Consider the following 20,906-nt stretch of genomic DNA (forward strand, 5'->3'; position numbering starts at 1 on the left):
ATTTAAGAACAGCGCAAAAAGTTGATATAACAAGAATTTATTTCTACGATTGTCTGACAAAAATAATTAAAAGGAAAATCTAATATCATGAAAAGTGGAACGGACGTAGCTAAGTCAGTCTTAGTATGTGGGATCGAGTTCAGAGGACGTGACAATTGCAGCGGCGTCGGTCCGCCAACGCGCTGATCTCATACATAACTCATCTCCTGATAGCCTTAATAATGTATGCCTAAACTGGGAAAATTTGCAAAACAATAAAGTTCAACCTTGATCCAATTTCTTAAGGTTACCCAGCATTTATATGGAAATGTATTTATTATATTTAAAAGCACGTCAACTGTCCGTCCAGTCATATTGTTCTAAATTTAAACGTGATTGAACGCAATTTATTTTTTCCAATTAACAGAACAATAATAATCGAATGATAAAAAGAGAATTGATTATTTTCTACTTCGAGATAAAATTTTTATTTTAAACACGTACAATAATTTCCTTATAATAAGTTTAATGGCGCTAATTACAGATATATTTGTTTTCTACTTACATCGTTCGTGTCTTTCGACAAAAACAAAGATGCAACGATAATTGACGCGAACTGCAATGTGAGAACGTGCGTAACAATGCAATAATTGATTTGGCTATCAACAACAATTGTAGTGTTCGATAAACGCATAACGGGAGCTAATTGGTTATAAACAGTAATTACGTGACCACACATTCGTGGTTATATATTATTTCTATCTTGATTAATGGACTTCATTAGTGTAAAAAAGAGTAATATTTCGCAAGTGTTAAAAGGATATGAGTGTACATAAGAAGCCGATTGGTTTCGTTTGATCGGTCTATCGAAGTATTTTGTTTATATATTACAAATCTGTAACTTCAAATATCAATGTTGAAATTGGTGTAAAAAGAAATATTAAGCAGTATATTGTACATCCATTATCACCATTTATGAAATGAATTATTTCAACGACCAAATCCTAATATTTCAATTGAGTGTACTGTTATAAGCAATTTAAAATCGTCGTGTTACATGATGTGAATTTAGTTATTCTATTTCTCAAATGATATACATTGGCAACTACAAATCAATACATTCGTCGTGTATGGAAATCAATAATACGTACTCCACGCTTGTTCTATGTAACAAGACTCATGTATTGATGTTAGTTACAAGAAGAATCGCTCAGCGTGCTATGGAGCGAGCTATGCTCGGAGTATCTTTGAAGGATAAGATCAGAAATGAGATTATCCGGAAAAGAACCGGAGTCACCGACATAGCTTGCAAAATTAGCAGGCTGAAGTGGCAGTGGGCTGGTCACGTATGTCGTAGGAACGATGGCCGTTGGAGCAGACGAGTCCTAGAGTGGAGACCGCGAATCGGCAAGCGCAGCGTAGGGCGCCCTCCAGCCAGGTGGACCGACGACCTTAAGAAGGTGGCGGGCACCAACTGGATGCGGACGCGGAGGACAGGGAGCTTTGGCGCACCTTGGGAGAGGCCTATGTTCAGCAGTGGACAACGATTGGCTGTTGATTGATTGATTGATTTGACAAGAAGAATGATACCAGTCCTATTAAAATATAGGTATACAAAAGGTAAATAAGAAATATGTGGAAACTATTGACACATAAGCTTTTCTACTATGGTATAATTTGAATAACTTCCTCTTTAGGAGGAAACTAATCCATTTACAATAGTGAAAAACTAATATGTTAGACAAGGCGTTCCGATAAAATGGGAGCTAAATCATAATAAAGTCCTAACAGTATTAAGGGCTGTCGTTCTAAAGTCTGGTCGCGCTAGACTGATTTCCATGTCAATTGTCTAGTATGAATGAAAAAATATTATGGTGCTAGTGAATGGCGTCTGGTATTTATTATATTGAAAGACATTGAAGAATTTAATTTATTAAGTTCTAATAATTTTCGTACCCACCTTCCCAACCTTCGTATCAATATCGAGTGTCACACTTACTTAATATATTATAAGAATATCACGTGATGATTGTTGCTGATGGTGCTTTAAAATTGTAACGATTATTGGACAACCCTTTTAATAGTAACGATCTACATTTAGTAATTCTGACATCACGTTCTTTGAATAACGAGATAATTTAGTTGAACTTACGTTGCTCGTTACCCTACATTTCGGAGAATCGTTTCTTGTGGCCCAGCGTAATTGCATTGAGCAAAAACAAGTTATTGACAATGAAAATGCTATGAGCAACGCTGAGTAAGATGATTTTAGGCTATGAATCATATTTTATATCTAATAATACGTATTTATTTAATACAAATTCAATTACGTTTATAATAACAGGAAAACTATGAAGAAATACAGTCTTATTTTTGACATTTTCTGTCACAATATTTAGATTAATTTAAAGAAATTAACGTCTATGTTATTTCATTTAAGTCAACTAAGAAAGTTATTTAATAGTTTTCAATTTAAAAAAAACGTGATCAATCTACTGTACAAATAGGTTACTGTGGATTATTTGATGTTTTTTCTTGTAAATTATTTAACGCAATGTTGTTATATTTTATGGCAACCTAGATGACGACAAACATCTTGTCGAAATAAATTGTTTAGGAGGCCAATTGACGTCACTGACTTGTGTACGAAGTTCATTAGAGAAATCTCTCATTCGTTATCTATCAATCATATCATTAAATAGCAACGACACATAAAACCTCATATCAGAATATTCGATATAATTTGCAGAAAGTTTATAATTAAATCAGTCCATCCTCATTAGAATCAGTTAAAAGTAAATGAGATAAAATAGACAAATTATCTCTTATAATTAAACACTAGTTTCTGCTCACTGGAGGAAAGAGGAGAGGTGGAATTGTACAAATAAACAAATTTACTTTCGCATTTATAATATTAGTTAGGATTTACATGGTTAAAGAATCATGTCGAACGGTTGACCCGTTTGGACTAGTCGAGCGGACTATCAACAAAAAAAAAACGTAATGCGAACGTATTAATCACCGTGTCCCAGTTCGGGTCTGGTTTTGGCGATTATTAATATGAATATACATACGTAATGTAAGCTCCCTGACATTAAATCTGTTGCTCCTTAAGCATGGGACGACAGTTCAAGGAGACGAAGTGTACGAGCGGCGCCTGCGCACTGCTAATGTCTTTACACACGAAGCGCCTTATGCAACTTTTAATAATACGTAGCATTCGAATTATAATGAGTATATTTGTTTTGTTCACTTGTTATTAGAAAACATAGGTCAGTAATCGAATCAATGTATTAAAGAAAATTTAAGTTTTATTAAAAATCCTTAAAATTGAGAATAAGCCCCACCCCTTCGAGTTAAATTCACGTGTTACAACGTGTTAGATATAATCTTATACTTCGTCTTAAGAATAAAAGGTATTTTTAGCATTGCAAACCCTTTGAAGGTAGTCGAAATTTATCCGCACGATCGTTTTATTAAAATAAAACAAGAAATCATTAATACGTGTCACAAATCGGCTTCTGGGAAATCACGTGCGGCCCGTCGGCGATCAGAAGGCGACCACCCATCAGACAAGTGTGAAAAGTCACTCACTTAGCAAAACAAAATATAACCGTATCATTTTTACAGCTGCATTCGCGCGATTTATAGCTGATGCATGGCGAATCCGTATTCATTTGTACGATCTGCCTCCTTAATATTGGAAATACATCGATAAGAGTGTAAATTACATTTTATTTATGTCGACACATCGCCAAGTTTGCTCGCATGTGTGACAGACAGCTTTAGTTTGTATTTTAATCATATTATTATTCAATACGATGATTGTGACTGGCAAGCTGTACATCTAACTAATAATAGGTGTGCGTAAGCATTGATTAGTTCAAAAAATTATAACATTATTATTACTCTGAATAATATAAAAACTTCAAATAAAACGCAATTTAAAAAAAAATATATTAAAAATTTAATTCGTCGAGAGAATAATATTATCTTAAGCAAATATAACAAAATAATACACAAACATCTAATATTATCTATCATCCAACTTTTTAACATTTTGAGGTTACGTTGATTGATAACATCAAATCAAAATTTAACCTTAAACTCAAAACCATAAAATATAAATCTTTTAGACGTACAGTACGGATATCATGAAAATAATTATAATAACGTACGTTTACGTGCGCTATTTTTAAAATAAAAGCTTTAAATGTAAACGTCTATAATAAAAATTATTATTTATTATTTATATCTTGTAAATTAAAGAAAACTCAAAATCTATTTTTAAATAATTCTAGATGGTAATATTTTTCTAAAAATAGTTTTTCCAATTATTTTTGCACCTACCTACTTGAAACATGAATAAATTGTCTGTATTATTAGAGTTGAGCCGGTTTTTCCGTTATTAAAAAAAGGATTTTCTTTGGTATCATAGCATATAATAAAACCATACAAAATAAAAATATTTTATTTTTTATCATGTTATGATATAAATGTCAATTATCAAAGACGTTTAAAATTTCAAATCAAAAACATTTTTTACATATTAAAATTAATAATACATTTTTATAAAACTCTAAAAAATAATCTACGATAACAATACACATTGGTTTAAGGTTCTATATATTCATGGAAAATTAAGAATAAGATCTTGCTTAAAATAATCAATTAGTGTTGTTGATTAAGGAAAAGAAAAAGAAATATATTTCTATACTTAAAAATTATAAATGCTCTCACAATCATAAATCATACATGGACGTATATAAAATTAACGGCACCGGTCTTTTAGAAGAACTAGATTTTATAACAGGCAACGGTCATCAAATTTGTCGGCTTACAATAAAGTACTGACCTCTTTTTAGTTATCCTTTCATAACACAATACACTTATCACAAGTAATTTCAATATCACCGATTGCTAGTCAAAACAATGCACAATAAAATCACTAATTACAACAATAGAACACTTTCAACTGTCACAGCGAATTTAAAAACTCGAATAAAGAATCAAAGTGATCGAAGCGATTTAATCGAACGAACATCGAAAAGTCGAAACATTATTATAGTCGCATAATCGAACAACCCAACCACAACCGAGCGAGGCGAATGCCCGAATGACTTCGAGTCTCGCTTGATTGTTGAAGGAATCATGAAATAACGAATGAGAGGCTGTGGTAATAGTTTCAAACTATCAATTAGTCGTCTCATTCTCATTGGAACATTAAAATTTAGTGTTTTTTTTTTAAATAATTTTGTAAATGCGACATAAATTCTTATGATTTATGAATAATTTACTCAGTCGTAATATATTTGATACGAAATTAAAGGCATATATTATGGTTTTATTTGAGTTTTTAAAGAGGTGAATTTTATTGCTGCTTTAATTCATTTATTTAACTCGATTGCCAAACTAAAATAAGTTCATGATTTGACATTACTTTAATTGTTATCAAGTAGAAATAAATAAGTAATAAAATAATATTATTCTAATGCTCAAAGCCTCAAAAGGCATTACTGTATAATATAAAATATCATAATGGAATCTAAACCGATAACAATAGTGCAGTTACAATTTCCTCGAGATCGGCTTTGATTATTTGAAGGCATTACCCGGGTAGCGGCAGGTCACGGACAATCGCACTGATACTAAAACTTTTATCTATGGTCAAATCAAACACATATTTGATAATGATTTAATTCACAATATATTATTATATTAAAGTATTTACTTTAAATTGTTTAATACTATAAGCTATATTAATTATTTTAGAAAATCTGCATTCAATTTGACCTTCAAATATTATAGGTACAAAAAAACAAATTATTTACATTTAATAAAATATAATATTTTTTTTTAAATAAGACGATAAAAAGGTGTCCTGTAATGTATAATGTATTAAACAGTATATTTGTATAATTGTATATATTATATTAAGGCTATAATATATAATTAGTTATTATGTACATTTTTTATGTATCAAAATGTAAGTATAAAAATTCTACTAAATAAAAAAAAAATTAAAACAGATTTCGATCGAACACTGGCTATAAATTAATCAATATCACAATGAAATAAACATTAATATAATAATATTATTTTAATTATTTTTATCTGAAATTCTGAGGTGTAACAGATTCTTTATTGAGGAAGAAAATACCATTATAATTGATTGGTAATTAACAAACGAACGTAGATTAATGAAATGATAATAAAATGTACAGTTAGCATCAAAATTACGAGTATTTGATCTATATTATTATATACTTTCACCTATCTTCTCACTTCTACAATAATTTATTATTTTAAGAAGCATGTTTTGCATATGCTAGATAAAACTTTTTTTAGAATCGAATATTTAATATTGTTTATGTCATCAATAATTTTGCTCTCTTTCTAACATTCTCATAAATAAAAAAATAATTTAAAAAAATGAAAATTTTGAATGAATTGTATAAGTTCAACGATTTAAAGTTATTTTCGAGGCTTGATGTACCATCTTACAATGCGAGGATATAGCTTTTAAATGTTATTGAATTTTTTGTTGCACGATTTTTCAATGCGTTATAATTAAAAACTAAATTGAAAAATTTCAATTGTTTAATTTACCGAATTATGCGAAATTTAGACTTAAATATTTTATCTTTATTTAAAATAATCGATTTAAAGTAAATAATTGAATATGAAGTAATAGAATACTTTACATATATATCATATACATATTGTTTTTTTTTTCAAAGCTTTTTATATCATAATTTGTGCGTGGATCTAATCTTGCAACTAAATTTTAAGCCAATTTCATCTAACCAGTGTGGCCTTTGCACACATTATAAGTTTACTAAATATGATTTTCTTTCGTGCATTGATTTCGTGTTTTTTTTTAAGATTTTTTTTAACTTAATAAGTAGTTTATTTTAAATAAGGAACAGCTATTAAATTTTTTAAACACAGTTCATATAGCATTCATTTTTTAATACACCAAACTAAGGAGTTCTTATCCTTAGATGCCATAAATCTTTACGGATAAAAAAGCAAACAATATGTCTGCTTGTCAGTCTCTCGATGGATCGCGGGTGTTAAGCAAAAACTGTTCCATACAAAATATTGAAAATATCTTAACCCTGTTAACGCTTGAAGAGTAAGGGAATTATTTAATTTGTATCCTTTTATGAAATAATTAATAGTAGTTTATTTCTTTAAGAAACGATTATTTTACCTACATGGAAATTATAGGTCTTTTTAATGCTTTTTTTTAAGATACTCTGTTTTTATAGTTTGTTTGATACCATTTATTATGGTTTTTTTTGCTGAAGTTAGATTTGTACGAATGTTTATTTAATTAATGTGCTATTGTTGAATTTATCGACAGGGCTCGACTTTTGTATCATTTTAATTATTAATAATATTGAATATTATATTCATGCCTGTAAAAATGTTGAATCTTATTTATAATTTGTATATATACCTTTTGATAAAAATTTGCTAGCAACAACAGAATACCCGAAGCTAAGCACCCTTTTTCGTCGCATATCGAAATATGTACTATATTAATAGAAAATTATGAATTACGCGAAATTGTAGATAAATTTTTAATGGCCGTTATCAGTGCCTATCATATTTAAATATCGAATTTCAGATTTTCTATATGAAACTTTTGGTTTTTTTAAAGAGACCATTTAAAAACTTTCGAAATTTATAAAAAAAAAAAATTTCACATCATTTCACAGTGCTTGTAAGCCGAAATTAAGTTGTCTAGTACAAACCGATACGGCCACAACCTTCTCCTAGTAAGAGGCTAGAAAATGCTGTGGCCGGTTAACCATGTTAGTATTTTGTCGTTGTTTAAGAACTTTGGTACTTCAGTATTGTATAAGCTTTTAACTGCACCGTTTCTTTCAACACATGTTTAAACAATACCCGACTTCCGATCAAGTGAGTGTAAATAATCAAGGCTCGTAGCACCTTACAACATAAATTATCGCTAGAATTATGTGTATTTGAAATCGAAATATTTTATACATTTTAAAATTACATATACATACATGTTTCGTACTTCATTTGTACTCGCCGATTTTTGTTTGTACGGTTTCTTTACTTTAACTTTTTTCTTTTGATAAAATTTGGTAGGTTTTTTTTATGTTATTTATTAATTTAAATTATTATAAATAATGAGTGTCAAAATTATATATTGCCATGAAACTTTAACATTCCTCGTGTTTAACATTTACCTATTTCATTTAGTTTTGTTATCTACATTTTTGTTATGAACATTGTGGTAAATAAAACTTATATACAAGATTTAGAGTTTTAAAGTCGTCCGAAAAATTGACAGTTGACGCATATTTAAATCTACTCATATACATTTGTCGTTTAAAAAGTCCATTTCAATTTTTTCTCATACATTTGACCATAGCGTCATAAGCGTCTAAGAATAAGTCGTTAAAACAACGATAAGTTGTCATGTTGTTTTAAACTTGAGCATTGAACTTAGGTGTGGAATATAACTCAAGTACACTTACATAGAAAAGTTACTTTAAGTAGTACGGTTGAAGTATAAAGTGTACTTAGAAAAAAGTTAAAACATTTCTACGATAATATTGTAAAATATGGATATTCATTTATGAGTCACGTTTGTAATATATATATTTAGTATTCTTTAAGGTAATGATCGATTGATATATAAGTAATTATAAGGCAAATAATATAATTTTTTTTTTTTTTTTATAGAATAGGAAGGCGGACGACTATATGGGCCACCTGATGGTAAGTGGTCACCAACGCTCTTAGACATTAGCATTGTAAGAAATGTCAACCATCGCTTACATATCCAATGCGCCACCAACCTTGGGAACTAAGATTTTATGTCCCTTGTGCCTGTAATTACACTGGCTCACTCACCCTTCAAACCGGAACACAACAATATCAAGTATTGCTGTTTTGCGGTAGAATATCTGATGAGTGGGTGGTACCTACCCAGACGAGCTTGCACAAAACCCTACCACCAGTATTTATTTATTCAACTTAGGCCGATGTCTGTCTTGAGATTTAAAAATTAGAATAAATGCTTTGTATATTCAGTGAAAGGGTCGTACATTACACTTACACACAGGGCACGTAATATATGTATAACATAATAACAGGATAAATAAATTTGAAGGTAATGAACTCTTTAGAAATACGATGGTATGTGTCGTTTAACGGGAATTTATTAAGCGTGATAAAAAATGAGTCATAGTTTTTATATTGTTAACGGTGATAGTGGATTAGCTTTTAGCGTGTTTTATAACTCATTAATACAGTAGAAAATAAACATGAAACTTTCTGCGAGTAGACACTTTCGTACTTTCTCGATATCTTTTCTATAACAAAAGACGACATGACATTTATATTTTAAATAAAAACCAGTTCTGCATTCTCTTCCTCGTAAATACAGTTTGTAAATATTCAAATGTCTCAATAAAATTAGGAGTTTGACTAAATGGGATTTTTTATTTTTGTAGCTTTACGAAATCAAGCGTACAAATTTATCATTGTTTTTAAGCTGATTTTAAATTACAATGAAATTTTAAATATCCGAAAACTGAAAGACAGCCTTGAGGTTTCATCCTCAAAGACTGCTAGACGAATCCGTTGCATCACATTACTTGACAATATTATGTCATTATAGTTAAATAATTATTTTTAGATTTTTATAGCTCTTTTTTATTTTAATTTTATAGCATATTGCAAATATGTATACTTTTTGTATTTTTAATCAGCTGTTCTTTTTTGTAGACATTTAGTTTATAATGTGTCATTATAGTAAAAGTAACAGCCTGTGAATGTCCCACTGCTGGGCTAAGGCCTCCTCTCCCTTTTTGAGGAGAAGGTATGGAGCTTATCCCACCACGTTACTCCAATGCGGGTTGGTGGAATACACATGTGGCAGAATTTCAGTGAGATTAGACACATGCAGGTTTCCTCACGATGTTTTCCTTCACCGTATAGCACGAGACGAATTATAAACACAAATTAAGCACATGAAAATTCAGTGGTGCTTGCCCGGGTTTGAACCCACGATCATCGGTTAAGAATCACGCGTTCTTATCACTGGGCCATCTCGGTTTCATTATGTGTCATTATACTATGTAATAATAAATACATTTTGTTTCTTTCTCTCAATAATATCTTCGTTGATTGTATACACATTTTGATGATGATTGATTTTGGATAGGCTGTATACATTTAAACCAGATGGTGATCCCATTTAAATTTAAAATAAAAATGGATCGTACAGGTGCAGCAGACAATAAAGCAAGTTCTAAGCATATAGATTAAGTCGCGACTATTAAATAGTTATTATATACTTGTTCAATAAAAATAAAAAACTTTCTTCAAAATTTTGTCTGCGTATACACATGAATTAATCTAATTACTACTGTTAGAAGTAAGTATATGTGTTAACTGTGAGTTATATCTGAAGTACATCACACAGAGCACACAATACATGCTCACGGTGTAATTGAGTCATGATTAATTGGTTTTCAAGTCAATGACAAACTGTTTGAATGGAAACTATGATCATTACGAAACCGCAATACATATGAATATTACTAATATAAAACCTATATATATCTCTATATAAACTTTAGTATATACATTATCGATAACTTCACCATATACATCAGTATTTCTGAAAGAATGGCATAAACATTTAATTACATATATAGTTGACGATTATTTCATTTGAAAAAATTTTTATCAAGTTTCTTACTAGAAACTCATTCTAGAATCTACATTCCGAAACGATTCTAACGATGCATTAAAGGTTTGGCGATCCGAAACTGTTTATAAGAGTTAACTTAATTAAAGAATATTTTGATTAAATTTATGTCGTCACAAGTTCGTTACTTCCTTGATAAACACCTATTAAGATATTTTGAAATTGATATTGATTGCCATGTTTCCGAACAATCAATCGCAAATCAAAAAATTAAAAACCCTGCACTGCGCATGTAATTGAATTTTGAATTATTACTTTGATTACATTCAAACTGCTACACACATTGTTTCAATTGTTTTCAATATTTCGATTGTAATTGTACGACGATATATTTTCCAAACATTATTTTGTAATTTATTGAAAGATAAAGCACCTAGTAATTTTGTTAAAAAATCTTAAAACTATCAAACTGTCACGAGTATGAAACAATGCAAAGAAATTAAATCTGAACTTTTATTATAACGTTTATTTCGAGTCTTACTGTATGGTAATCGTCGATCGCTTAAGCAGTTTTGTATCGCGTTTGCTTTTTAACCTATTCAAACGTTTCAGGGGGAACTGCGCTGTCCTCTGCGGATGTGGTTGCATTGTGCGTGTTCCACCACAGGTAGATGAAATTACACAAATGTTGCGCACTTCTATAGTATCGGCTTCCTTATTTATGACATTTGTATTTGATGAACTTTGTACTGCAATTTAAAAATGAAATATATATATAATTGAGTTCTGCAATTACATTGGTCCCAAATCATTAGCCATAAAATAAAGAAATCGATCGCTCACATTGTGAAAACATTTATTTTGTTTATTGATTTAATCTATGACATTCATATAGACTTTAATCTCTAATTTTATTTCTATTAATACAAATATATATATTAATAGATATATGTAAGTACATAAATGCCATTGTATTGTGTACAGACGACAGCCATTACTGAACGTCATACGTTTTACCAACCAATAAATCTTATCAGCACTTTCTCAAATACAAACTCATACCGGAAGCACCGTGGTTCAATACATGATTCGGGTTTGTGGGCTACCTATCCCATACCCATAAACGTATCCATGCTAACAAAGATATAGGAAACTATACTGATATTTGAAACAATTTTGATCTTTATACAAAGTATACATAAAGAATTATTTTGTATGCACTTTTGTCATAACGTATCGATACCTGTGTAGCTAATCGTGAACCCATATACGGAGCAGATATGTACCTGACTAAATGATTTGTGAGTTGATAGCTATTTTGAGCTAACACAATGATCCTGCACCGCTTTCATTTTCGACCGGATTTAATAACAAACAAATTAACCGGATATTTGAATGTTTTATTTCGACGTCCTGGTAATGGATGGCTATTATTTGTTTATAGAAAAGCAGTGTCAAGTGTTTTTATCATGCATTTTATAATATAGGTAAGCGGATGGGGAAATGGGCCAACAGATGGTACCACCGCCCATATATTGGTGCCGTAAGAAATATTAAGCATTTTGTACATCGCTAATATGCCACCATCATTACGGGCTTACTACTAAGACGGGCTTGCGTAAAGCCCTACCACCAAGTAGTAATACTATAATGTTGCTAGATTTTTTTATTGCAATAATCCCGTTTAAGCTTTCGGTGCTGTTTTATCTGTAAAAATATGTTTTTAATTTATAAACACTATAAATGTTATATTTATTGAGAAAATAATTTAACATACATTGTAACACAATAATATATTTAAATGAAAAACGCTGTCAAGACGTTCCTACATTCTGATCACATTTGAATTTCCATCAAGTCGGTCTCTTTTGCAAGTAAAACTCGCTTAGATTTATAGTCAAAGCTAAAATTGAATTGTGGTGCGTTTTTACAAGACATGAAACATGAAAAATATGAAATACTAGTTAACGAACCGTAAGTTCTAAATAATAAGTTTATTTTGAAGAACATACATACAAAAAAATCTTGTATTTCTTCTTCAGAACCAACAAACAAAGCTTCATCACAATCTGGTTTAGGAACGCTTAGAGGACTTGCATACAAACATTAATTTTTAATCATTAAGAAGAGGAAGATGACAGTTGTTTCATAACTCATTATAAATTCAATTGTCAATTCATTTTTAATGTGATAATTACATTAGGGAGACTTTAATGTAAGTAACAGTTCTTGAGAGAAAATTATACGCGTGACTCACCATTTGTTGAGGATTCCTGGGCTTGCGATGTACTCTCGGCACCTTCAGCCCCGTGACGCCTTCTAGCACGTCAGCTAGTAATAGTCCATCAGCACAGTCCCGGGCAAGACCACCGCCCGAAGTACCCGCTCGGCGCCGCGAACGCGCCCTTTCCAGATAATGGTTCGCCCAGTCCGTATAAATCTGTAAATATATATATATTTAAATATCACTCTTAATAACAGTCTCAGTATAGTTATGCCAGGTTACTTAAATAAACTATCCGTTGCTACTTATATAAAATTATATAAATTGCTACTTATACTTAGTACGTATAAGAAGGATACAGAAATGTATAAAAAATGTAAATGTCCTACAAATCTATTATTCGTAAGCAAAACGAATTGTATTTTAAATATTCTAACCAGGCTTTAATAGTTTAAATGTTAAGCTGATACAGACTTTCTATTTAATTTCATTATCTTAAATTGAGATTAAGAAAATTCAACCAATGTACTTAAATAGTAAAAGCATCATTAGTGGGCTTGATTTCTAAAATACCAACAACACTAGAATAACTACAAAGAATACCGATAAACTCTACCATTCGAACATTAACGCAACAGGTATCTAGGCATTATCATTTAGATCCAGACAACAGTCTGACTAAGCTCGCGAAGTAGGTACTGTAAGTACTTTCAAAGATATCTCGACGCACAAAGAGCGGTAGATAAGACGATGTTTGTAAGATGCGAAATTACTACTTAAAGTTTAACGACAGGGTTCATGTAAATATTTAAGAGAATTTCGAAATAGAGAGCAAATACTTGATAATATACACCTCATTTTCCATATACCATTGTTTGATTCATGTAAGAAATATATACGCAGATTTTTTATTTTACGGCTGCTTTATCGCTAGCACTTAAGGGGTTATTGATGGCGCATTGTGATGTATCGATAGCGTGAAAGATTTTACTCTACGCGTGAGGTCATCCGTAAATTAGTGTAATGTGTTGGAGTAAATTCTTAAAAGGATTAAGTCATATTCGCGTCAATTTGCAGGAGAATGGGGACAAGTGGACGAGTCGCGACAGTGCGACGCCGGTGCAGGAGGCACTCAGGACTCGGTGTGAAGCAATTCGCTCACTCATCTCGCTCGTTAATTGACTTTGAAGTTTTGATGGCGGCTAATTTGAATTGATACTGATAAAGATTTTAGAACACTTTATAGTGCTTTTATGACGAAATAATTAGCTGATAGTAATAAAACAGTATTGCGCGCGACTTCATATAACGAAAATTTCACATCATTATAATTATTGTCATAAAATTATATTATTCTCAACGTATCTGATTGGTATGTTAATATTAACGAAAGGTGTAAACTTTCTATAATGTAATATTAATGATTATAAACAGAACTTTCAACTTGCTTTAACGTTACCGCGTTTTGTGTCTATTCTAGTCTATTTACGTGTATATTTAGACATTTCAATGCAGCACAGTTTACTCGATAAACTGGTTTGTTTTAAAATACGTTAATATTATTAATGGTTACCATCTGGCAAAGTACCTACTGTAAAAGTTATCAGCTTACTGAGTCTTATATGATGTATATTATATTTTTTACTTTTATATTAAATTATTTCATTACTTGAACGTTATTTTTTATTAAAGGCTTAATTAGATATAAAAATCAAAATTAACAAAGTATTGTACAAATCTATAGCGTGGAATGGCTGACCATATGGAATGGTGGGGAGAATGATGTTCACTTCACATCATTACCTGTTTTCGAAAAGTAAGGGATCGGTTCGTTTTTTTGGTCATTAGTGGGGGACAAAATACAATAAGGGTGTTATAAAAATAATAGCACTATTTTCAAATAGAAAAAAGTATTTAAATCATTTAAATATAAATGTTAGTATCGAAGTTAAACCTGAAATTTACAACGTAAAAGAGACGATGTATTTTTAACAATATATAAAATATTGCACAGAAATACTGAGAAATATATTACAGCTTATATATAATTAGATGCATATTCATATGAATGTTAATTAATCATTAGTCCCCGAAATTCCTGAAAGAAATCAATAGATTTAGTGCACTGGCTGATCGAACTCTACTCTACTCTGTCTCCTCATTTGTATCTGTACTTGTGTATTTCGTTTATAGCTTATTTGATGGCAAGGATTTTTTTTGTATGTTTCCTTGATAATTTTTAGCAGATTAAATGTCTACTTTCTTATTGTGACAAACCGCATCGCTTACACCAGATAGCAATAACGGAACAGAAGGCTTGCGGAAAGTCACCACAAATCTCTCTTTTAAAAGTCGCCTTTCTAACAAACCACCACTATTTTCTAATAATATGTAATGAAGACTACATTTCTTGGTTCGTTGAAGTACTTTTTAGTGAATTAATATCTACATTCTCATTAAAAAACACATGTGTATTCTTTTTTTTTTATTATTTACTTTTCATAAATGATGGAAGTGTGGAATATTTCTTAAGATATATTCCTAAATAATATTCAAAAAATATGAATACTACTAATCTTGGGAACTAAGATATTATATACCTTGTACCCGTAGTTGCCCACTCACCCTTCAGACCGGAACAAAACAAGTAACAATACAAATTATGCTGTTTGGCGGTAGAATATGTGTTGAGTGGAACCTACCTAGACGAGTTTGCACAAAGCCTTACATACCGCCAAGTAAAAAACTATCAAATTATATTTTTAAATAACTATCATCATCAATATTTGTGGAAATTTACAAATTAAATTATTTTCAGCTTAAGTAATGTCAATATCTTTATCATAATAAGAGATCAAAAATTATACATAATATATTACTTTCCGTCTGGCTAGACTATCCAATAGAGGGTATTACCATAATACCGAATATTTATCGATCGTTTTAATAGAATGATCATCACTTGGAAAGCATTTCAGATAAAATCGACTCAACCCACGATTTTATCTGCCGACATCACGCGACTGTTTATTCAAAAAGGTTTGGAATATCGGTTGCCTGTAATAAATCTATCGGGACAGACAATATTATCGAATCTGGCTGCATCAATGGAAAGGGAAACTACTGATAGAAAAACATTGAGGATAAAGTGCGTGGTATGTTGATACAATATTTTCTGAGGGGTATTTTATTAATATAACAGATTACATACGTACATCAACGTTTTATGTTTATTAACTAAAAATATATATATTTAGAGACTATGTCTCCCTCGCTCTCATTTTATATATCCACGTTTGTCTTTCTCTTTACATAGCTTTTTTTTTACAAATAATATCAACGATTTGTATTGAACGATTTATAATTAAATGTGTTAAATAGATATTAAAATAAATTATTTTGTAATATTATTAAAAACCAGTTACATAACATACTCAATTGCTATATTAATTTTCGTAAGATATTTTGGACAATTCTATTACGTTTAAGATCGGCCATGGTACGGATATGTAATGTTCATGAACGTTTCAGTTGGCTCATTGTTTTATATGTATTATTGCAAAAGGCTTCAACACAGCTGAGCCAGCTTCTACCAATATATGTGTCCGTTTTATTATTCGCGTTTTAGTAAAGATAAGAATATTGAAGTTACAATAAAAAAAATTATGACGCAACCTCATACAAATCTTTCACCGTGGAGCAAGAAATAAATTACAAAAGCATGAGGATTTAAAAAAAAAACCAGTTGTACTCTGGTTTTGAATCAGAGAGCTTTGGTTAAAATTGAAAACGTAATATGTTATTTAATATTTCTAACATATATTACATGTACAATTTTATTGCCGTTTAATAATATTTACGCTCCGCAAACCTAATTTTTGCTAACAATGTCATTGTATATAAATTCAGTCTCCTCTGAAACTCGAGTCCAAAACAAACAAATGGACCTCAATACTCATTGTGCAGTATCGTTTATTTCCCAGGCGAATCAACTGTACATTGGACATTAATGGTTGAAACGAAAAACTCTTATGCCAAAAGTAATAAGGACGTTAATGCTATAAAGTGTAACAGCGTGCAGAAGCATGGATTGTTCTCATTAAACTTTTACATGGTATACCTTTTTAAATTTGATTAATGTTTTTGTGTTACAATGTTTGCCTTTTATATGGTAATCATTTCTACTCCAATCGGGGTATTTAGTTATAATCATTAAAATGTTTTAAAGATATCTGCTCCTTTGTAATTTATAGAAAAAGTTTTCGCTTAATAAAGAATAGAATTCTACTTAGAATATACTATGTTCTGTTACAAAATGTAAGTATTCATAATCTATACATAGATTTTTTTGTTCGTGTCTATTTGATTTTCCTTTTTGTATTATACGTATCTCGTCGTAACTGTCTTCGCTTGAAGTTCACTTCACTTCACTCCCATGGGGGGAGGAACTGGGTTATGTGGGATTTTTACCTACTAAAACCACTGCGATGGCCGTCCTCGTCACGGATCGGAGAGGCTGCGGGATCGTGTTGATATAACACTTCTTGCTTGCTTGTGTGTGTGAGCTTGGTGGAGCTCTCCTCAGGTGGCAAAGTTAATCGCCCCCCCCCCGCACTCCTCGCTAGTGCGTACGGCTACCGTCCTCCTCAGGGTCGTCTGAAATAAGACACCCAAGGCCCCCACCTCACACATCCACGGCCCCAGGGTTACGCCCTATCTTTTAAGCTCCGGGCGTCGGGGCTGTGGGTGGGTTAAGACGACGCCGACGTCGTCTCCGCCAAGCAGAATCGGCCCTTTCCCGTTCCCGCTCCGCCGTCTCCTTCTGGACCATGACGGTCTCACAGAAGGAGGCTACGGCCCTCCACGCGGATTCCCTGCGGAGCATCGCCGACACGATTGCTCGCAGGGACAGGTCTTGTCCGACTTCGTGGACCAGTGCCGCTTCATAGGATATCTTGCGATATCCCCGCACTGGAAGGGCCACTCTCTTAGTCTGCGAATTTGGATCTTAGTCCTGCAGCGGTGGACGCCTGATAGTCTGTGAGACCAAACGAATGCCCCGTAGAGTGCCATCGATCGCACGACACCGGCATAGAGACGGCGAATTTCCTCCCTCAGTCCCCCGAGATTAGGCAGCAGTCTGGGCATGGCACCCGCTACCATTTCGATCCGGGGGGCTAGAAGTGCTCTTCGAAGCCCCAGCGACCGTCCAGGGTGAGGCCCAGTATTTCATGTACCATTGTCGGACGCCCTGTGGCAAGGTGAACCGACGATTTAAAAAAAGTGGCAGGTACGGGATGGATGCGAACTGCCCAAGATCGGGATGAATGGCGTTCTATGGGGTAAGGCTTTCGTCCAGCAGTGGACGGCAAAAGGCTGAAAGTATTGATATTAAAAACATTTGTTAAATTTTTATTATTAATTAAATTAATTGTTCATAAATGTTGTAGGTGTGTTTATATAATCGCATGGCAGTTACTATTTACTAAATAAAGTAATTTCATTGAATAATGTCTACCTCTTGTCATTCTTTGCTGACCGTAAATGAAATCGTAAGTAATAAAAGTAACAAGGCACTTGATAGACAAATTTAAGTGCAATTATATAAATTATTCTATCAACAAATGTACAATCTAGAATAGTTGCGGCAATAATCAAGTTATTTGCATGTCTTTGACCGACGGGATTCACTGTTGTATAATTGAAGCCTAACTGCTTCAATTTTATAGATAAGAGAACTAGAAAATAGTTTTATTTCACGTCATTAACCTAAGCGATTTGTATACAAATGAATTGAATTTAATAGGACTATAAAAATTTTACTCGTAATAAAATAAAAATGCAGTATTATTAAAGTAATATAATTTGCGTATTAGTTCGGTTTATTTATTATGAAAGTACATGTTATTCTTAGTTAAGTGAAAAGATCAAACCGCATTACAATGCGGTTTGATCTAACAAATAACAATTTGCAATTTAAATTGAAATAAATTACTGATAAAATTATCATAGTTATGTATCCGCTCGTAACTATGTATAAGCTAATGTACTACCATTTGTATTTATATCACCATTTGTATATATATTATGTTTATTAAAATATCTCGCATTATAAATAAAAATACTATATTATATATAATAATTATAAATGTATAATTATAATGATACGTGTAAAATGGTCAGCGTCATTTCATACCTTGGTTGGTTTTGGTCAGGTCAGTATTTTTTTTTAAACTTTTTTAAGAGGTAGATAAAATATGCCAGTTGAATTAATGTTTGTAATCATTTGATTAACGCACATCTTAAAAAGTTCAATAAATAAAACATTAAATTAAATTATATTATTATTAATTATTAGTAGTAATGCTTTTACTCAACACTATTAGGAACAACTTGCATAATTATGAGGATACACTAGACGCAATACGAAACTAAATGATGATTTCTGAACGCAAATCTGGAAGTAAAATGGGGTCGCGAGCTTTTAATATCTCCAAACGGACGGTTCGACTACGTTATACTACTGAAATTACGATTTGTTTGGAAACTATCTATAGACATAACCGCAGGATGGAAGCATATGTTGATCGTTTGTTATTATCTATAGTAGCGGAAGCTGCGTGTTTTACTTCAAGGGTAAAAATACGCTGGTTAAAGAAATTAAGTAATATAAAAACAAAATTAATTAACGGATTTTTCATAATTTTACCAAACAATTACGATTTCTTAAGACGGTGACGCATAAGTTAGTAACTATAGACATTACTATTATTTTTTTTAAATGGCGTTTCCTGTCTTCCTGTTTTTGCAAGTTGTGTATTAAACAAATGTGAAATAAAAACCGTGCACCGTTTTACTTTTCAAAAACGTGTAATATTCGTGTCAATATTATTACGTATGATAAATAATAATATAAAATGAATATAATAAAAGATGAATAATTCATCTGTCATAAAAACACAACGTGAATTTCGTCGACCATTTCCCAACTGTTCGCCCGATTTGACCTGTCCAGACTTCTTTCTTTGGGGTTATTTGAAATCTATTGTGTAAATAAATAAGCCACAGACTCTCGCAGCCAAAAGAAACATTCTTAAAGAAATAAGAAACATATCGCCGGAAGGTATGGAATGTTTGCAACAAGTTGCGACAAGTTATAAAAATTGAAAAATAGTGTTCATAATGTTATCATTCTGGAAATTACCATTGAAAAGACGTTACCTTCAAATCCTATTGGGACGACATTTCATGACACAAGTGTATAATATTGAAAAAACTAATCATAGTTATTTTAAATTCAGAATACAAGTTGTAACCGAACCAAATAGGATCATTACTTTTGCGCCACCCAGTATATAATATAATAAATAATGACACAGAAATAATGCACAAAATTTTCATTTATTTCAACTGATTTAGTTACGCTTACTACGAAATCCCAATGGCAAGTCGCCAATTGTAATATTAGTATGTCATTCTTATGCTAATAGTAATAGTTGATTCACTGAGAAAACCTATTTACTTTGAAAGCACAGTTATTAAAAAATTTATTTCATAGAGTAAAAATAGTAATTTCATAATTTTATAAGTATATCAAGTCATATTAAATTGTACTGAGCGATAATTCCAATAAATAGGTGATATAAGCTCATAAGTCACAGATTAGACTAATTGATATATTGAAAATGAAATATTAAGGGATATAAATCCTAGCATGAATAGTTGAGTTTTCGTATATTTGCATCTTATATCATCCTATATGTAATGGATGAAAATCTGCCACACGTGTATCCACCAGCCCGCATTAGAGCAGCATGGTTGAATATAGATCATATTAATATTATTAACAATTAATAAATGAAAGCACTATTCTTCATGAAAATCAATGTATACTATTCAACCCCACCATCATTTACGGAATATTAACTTTCAGGATTTTATTAACTAAGCGCATTAAATAAAATAGGTCAAAGCTCTTATAATATATCACCATAAGCTCCT

The 20,906-nt window shown here is 31.4% G+C and overlaps 1 protein-coding gene across 2 annotated transcripts in view; it reads right to left on the reverse strand.

The window, feature by feature from the left end:
- Positions 1–20,906, reverse strand: part of LOC126778988 (protein sickie) — a 225,298-nt gene that overhangs the window by 134,070 nt on the left and 70,322 nt on the right. For both annotated transcript variants that reach the window (XM_050502739.1, XM_050502747.1), the window contains exon 2: positions 12,939–13,121. In XM_050502739.1, coding sequence (XP_050358696.1) covers positions 12,939–13,121 — 183 coding nt within the window. The remainder of the gene's footprint in view (positions 1–12,938; positions 13,122–20,906) is intronic.

Source organism: Nymphalis io, chromosome 2 (genome assembly GCF_905147045.1).
Source record: "Nymphalis io chromosome 2, ilAglIoxx1.1, whole genome shotgun sequence".
NCBI classification, from domain to species: Eukaryota; Metazoa; Arthropoda; class Insecta; order Lepidoptera; family Nymphalidae; genus Nymphalis; species Nymphalis io.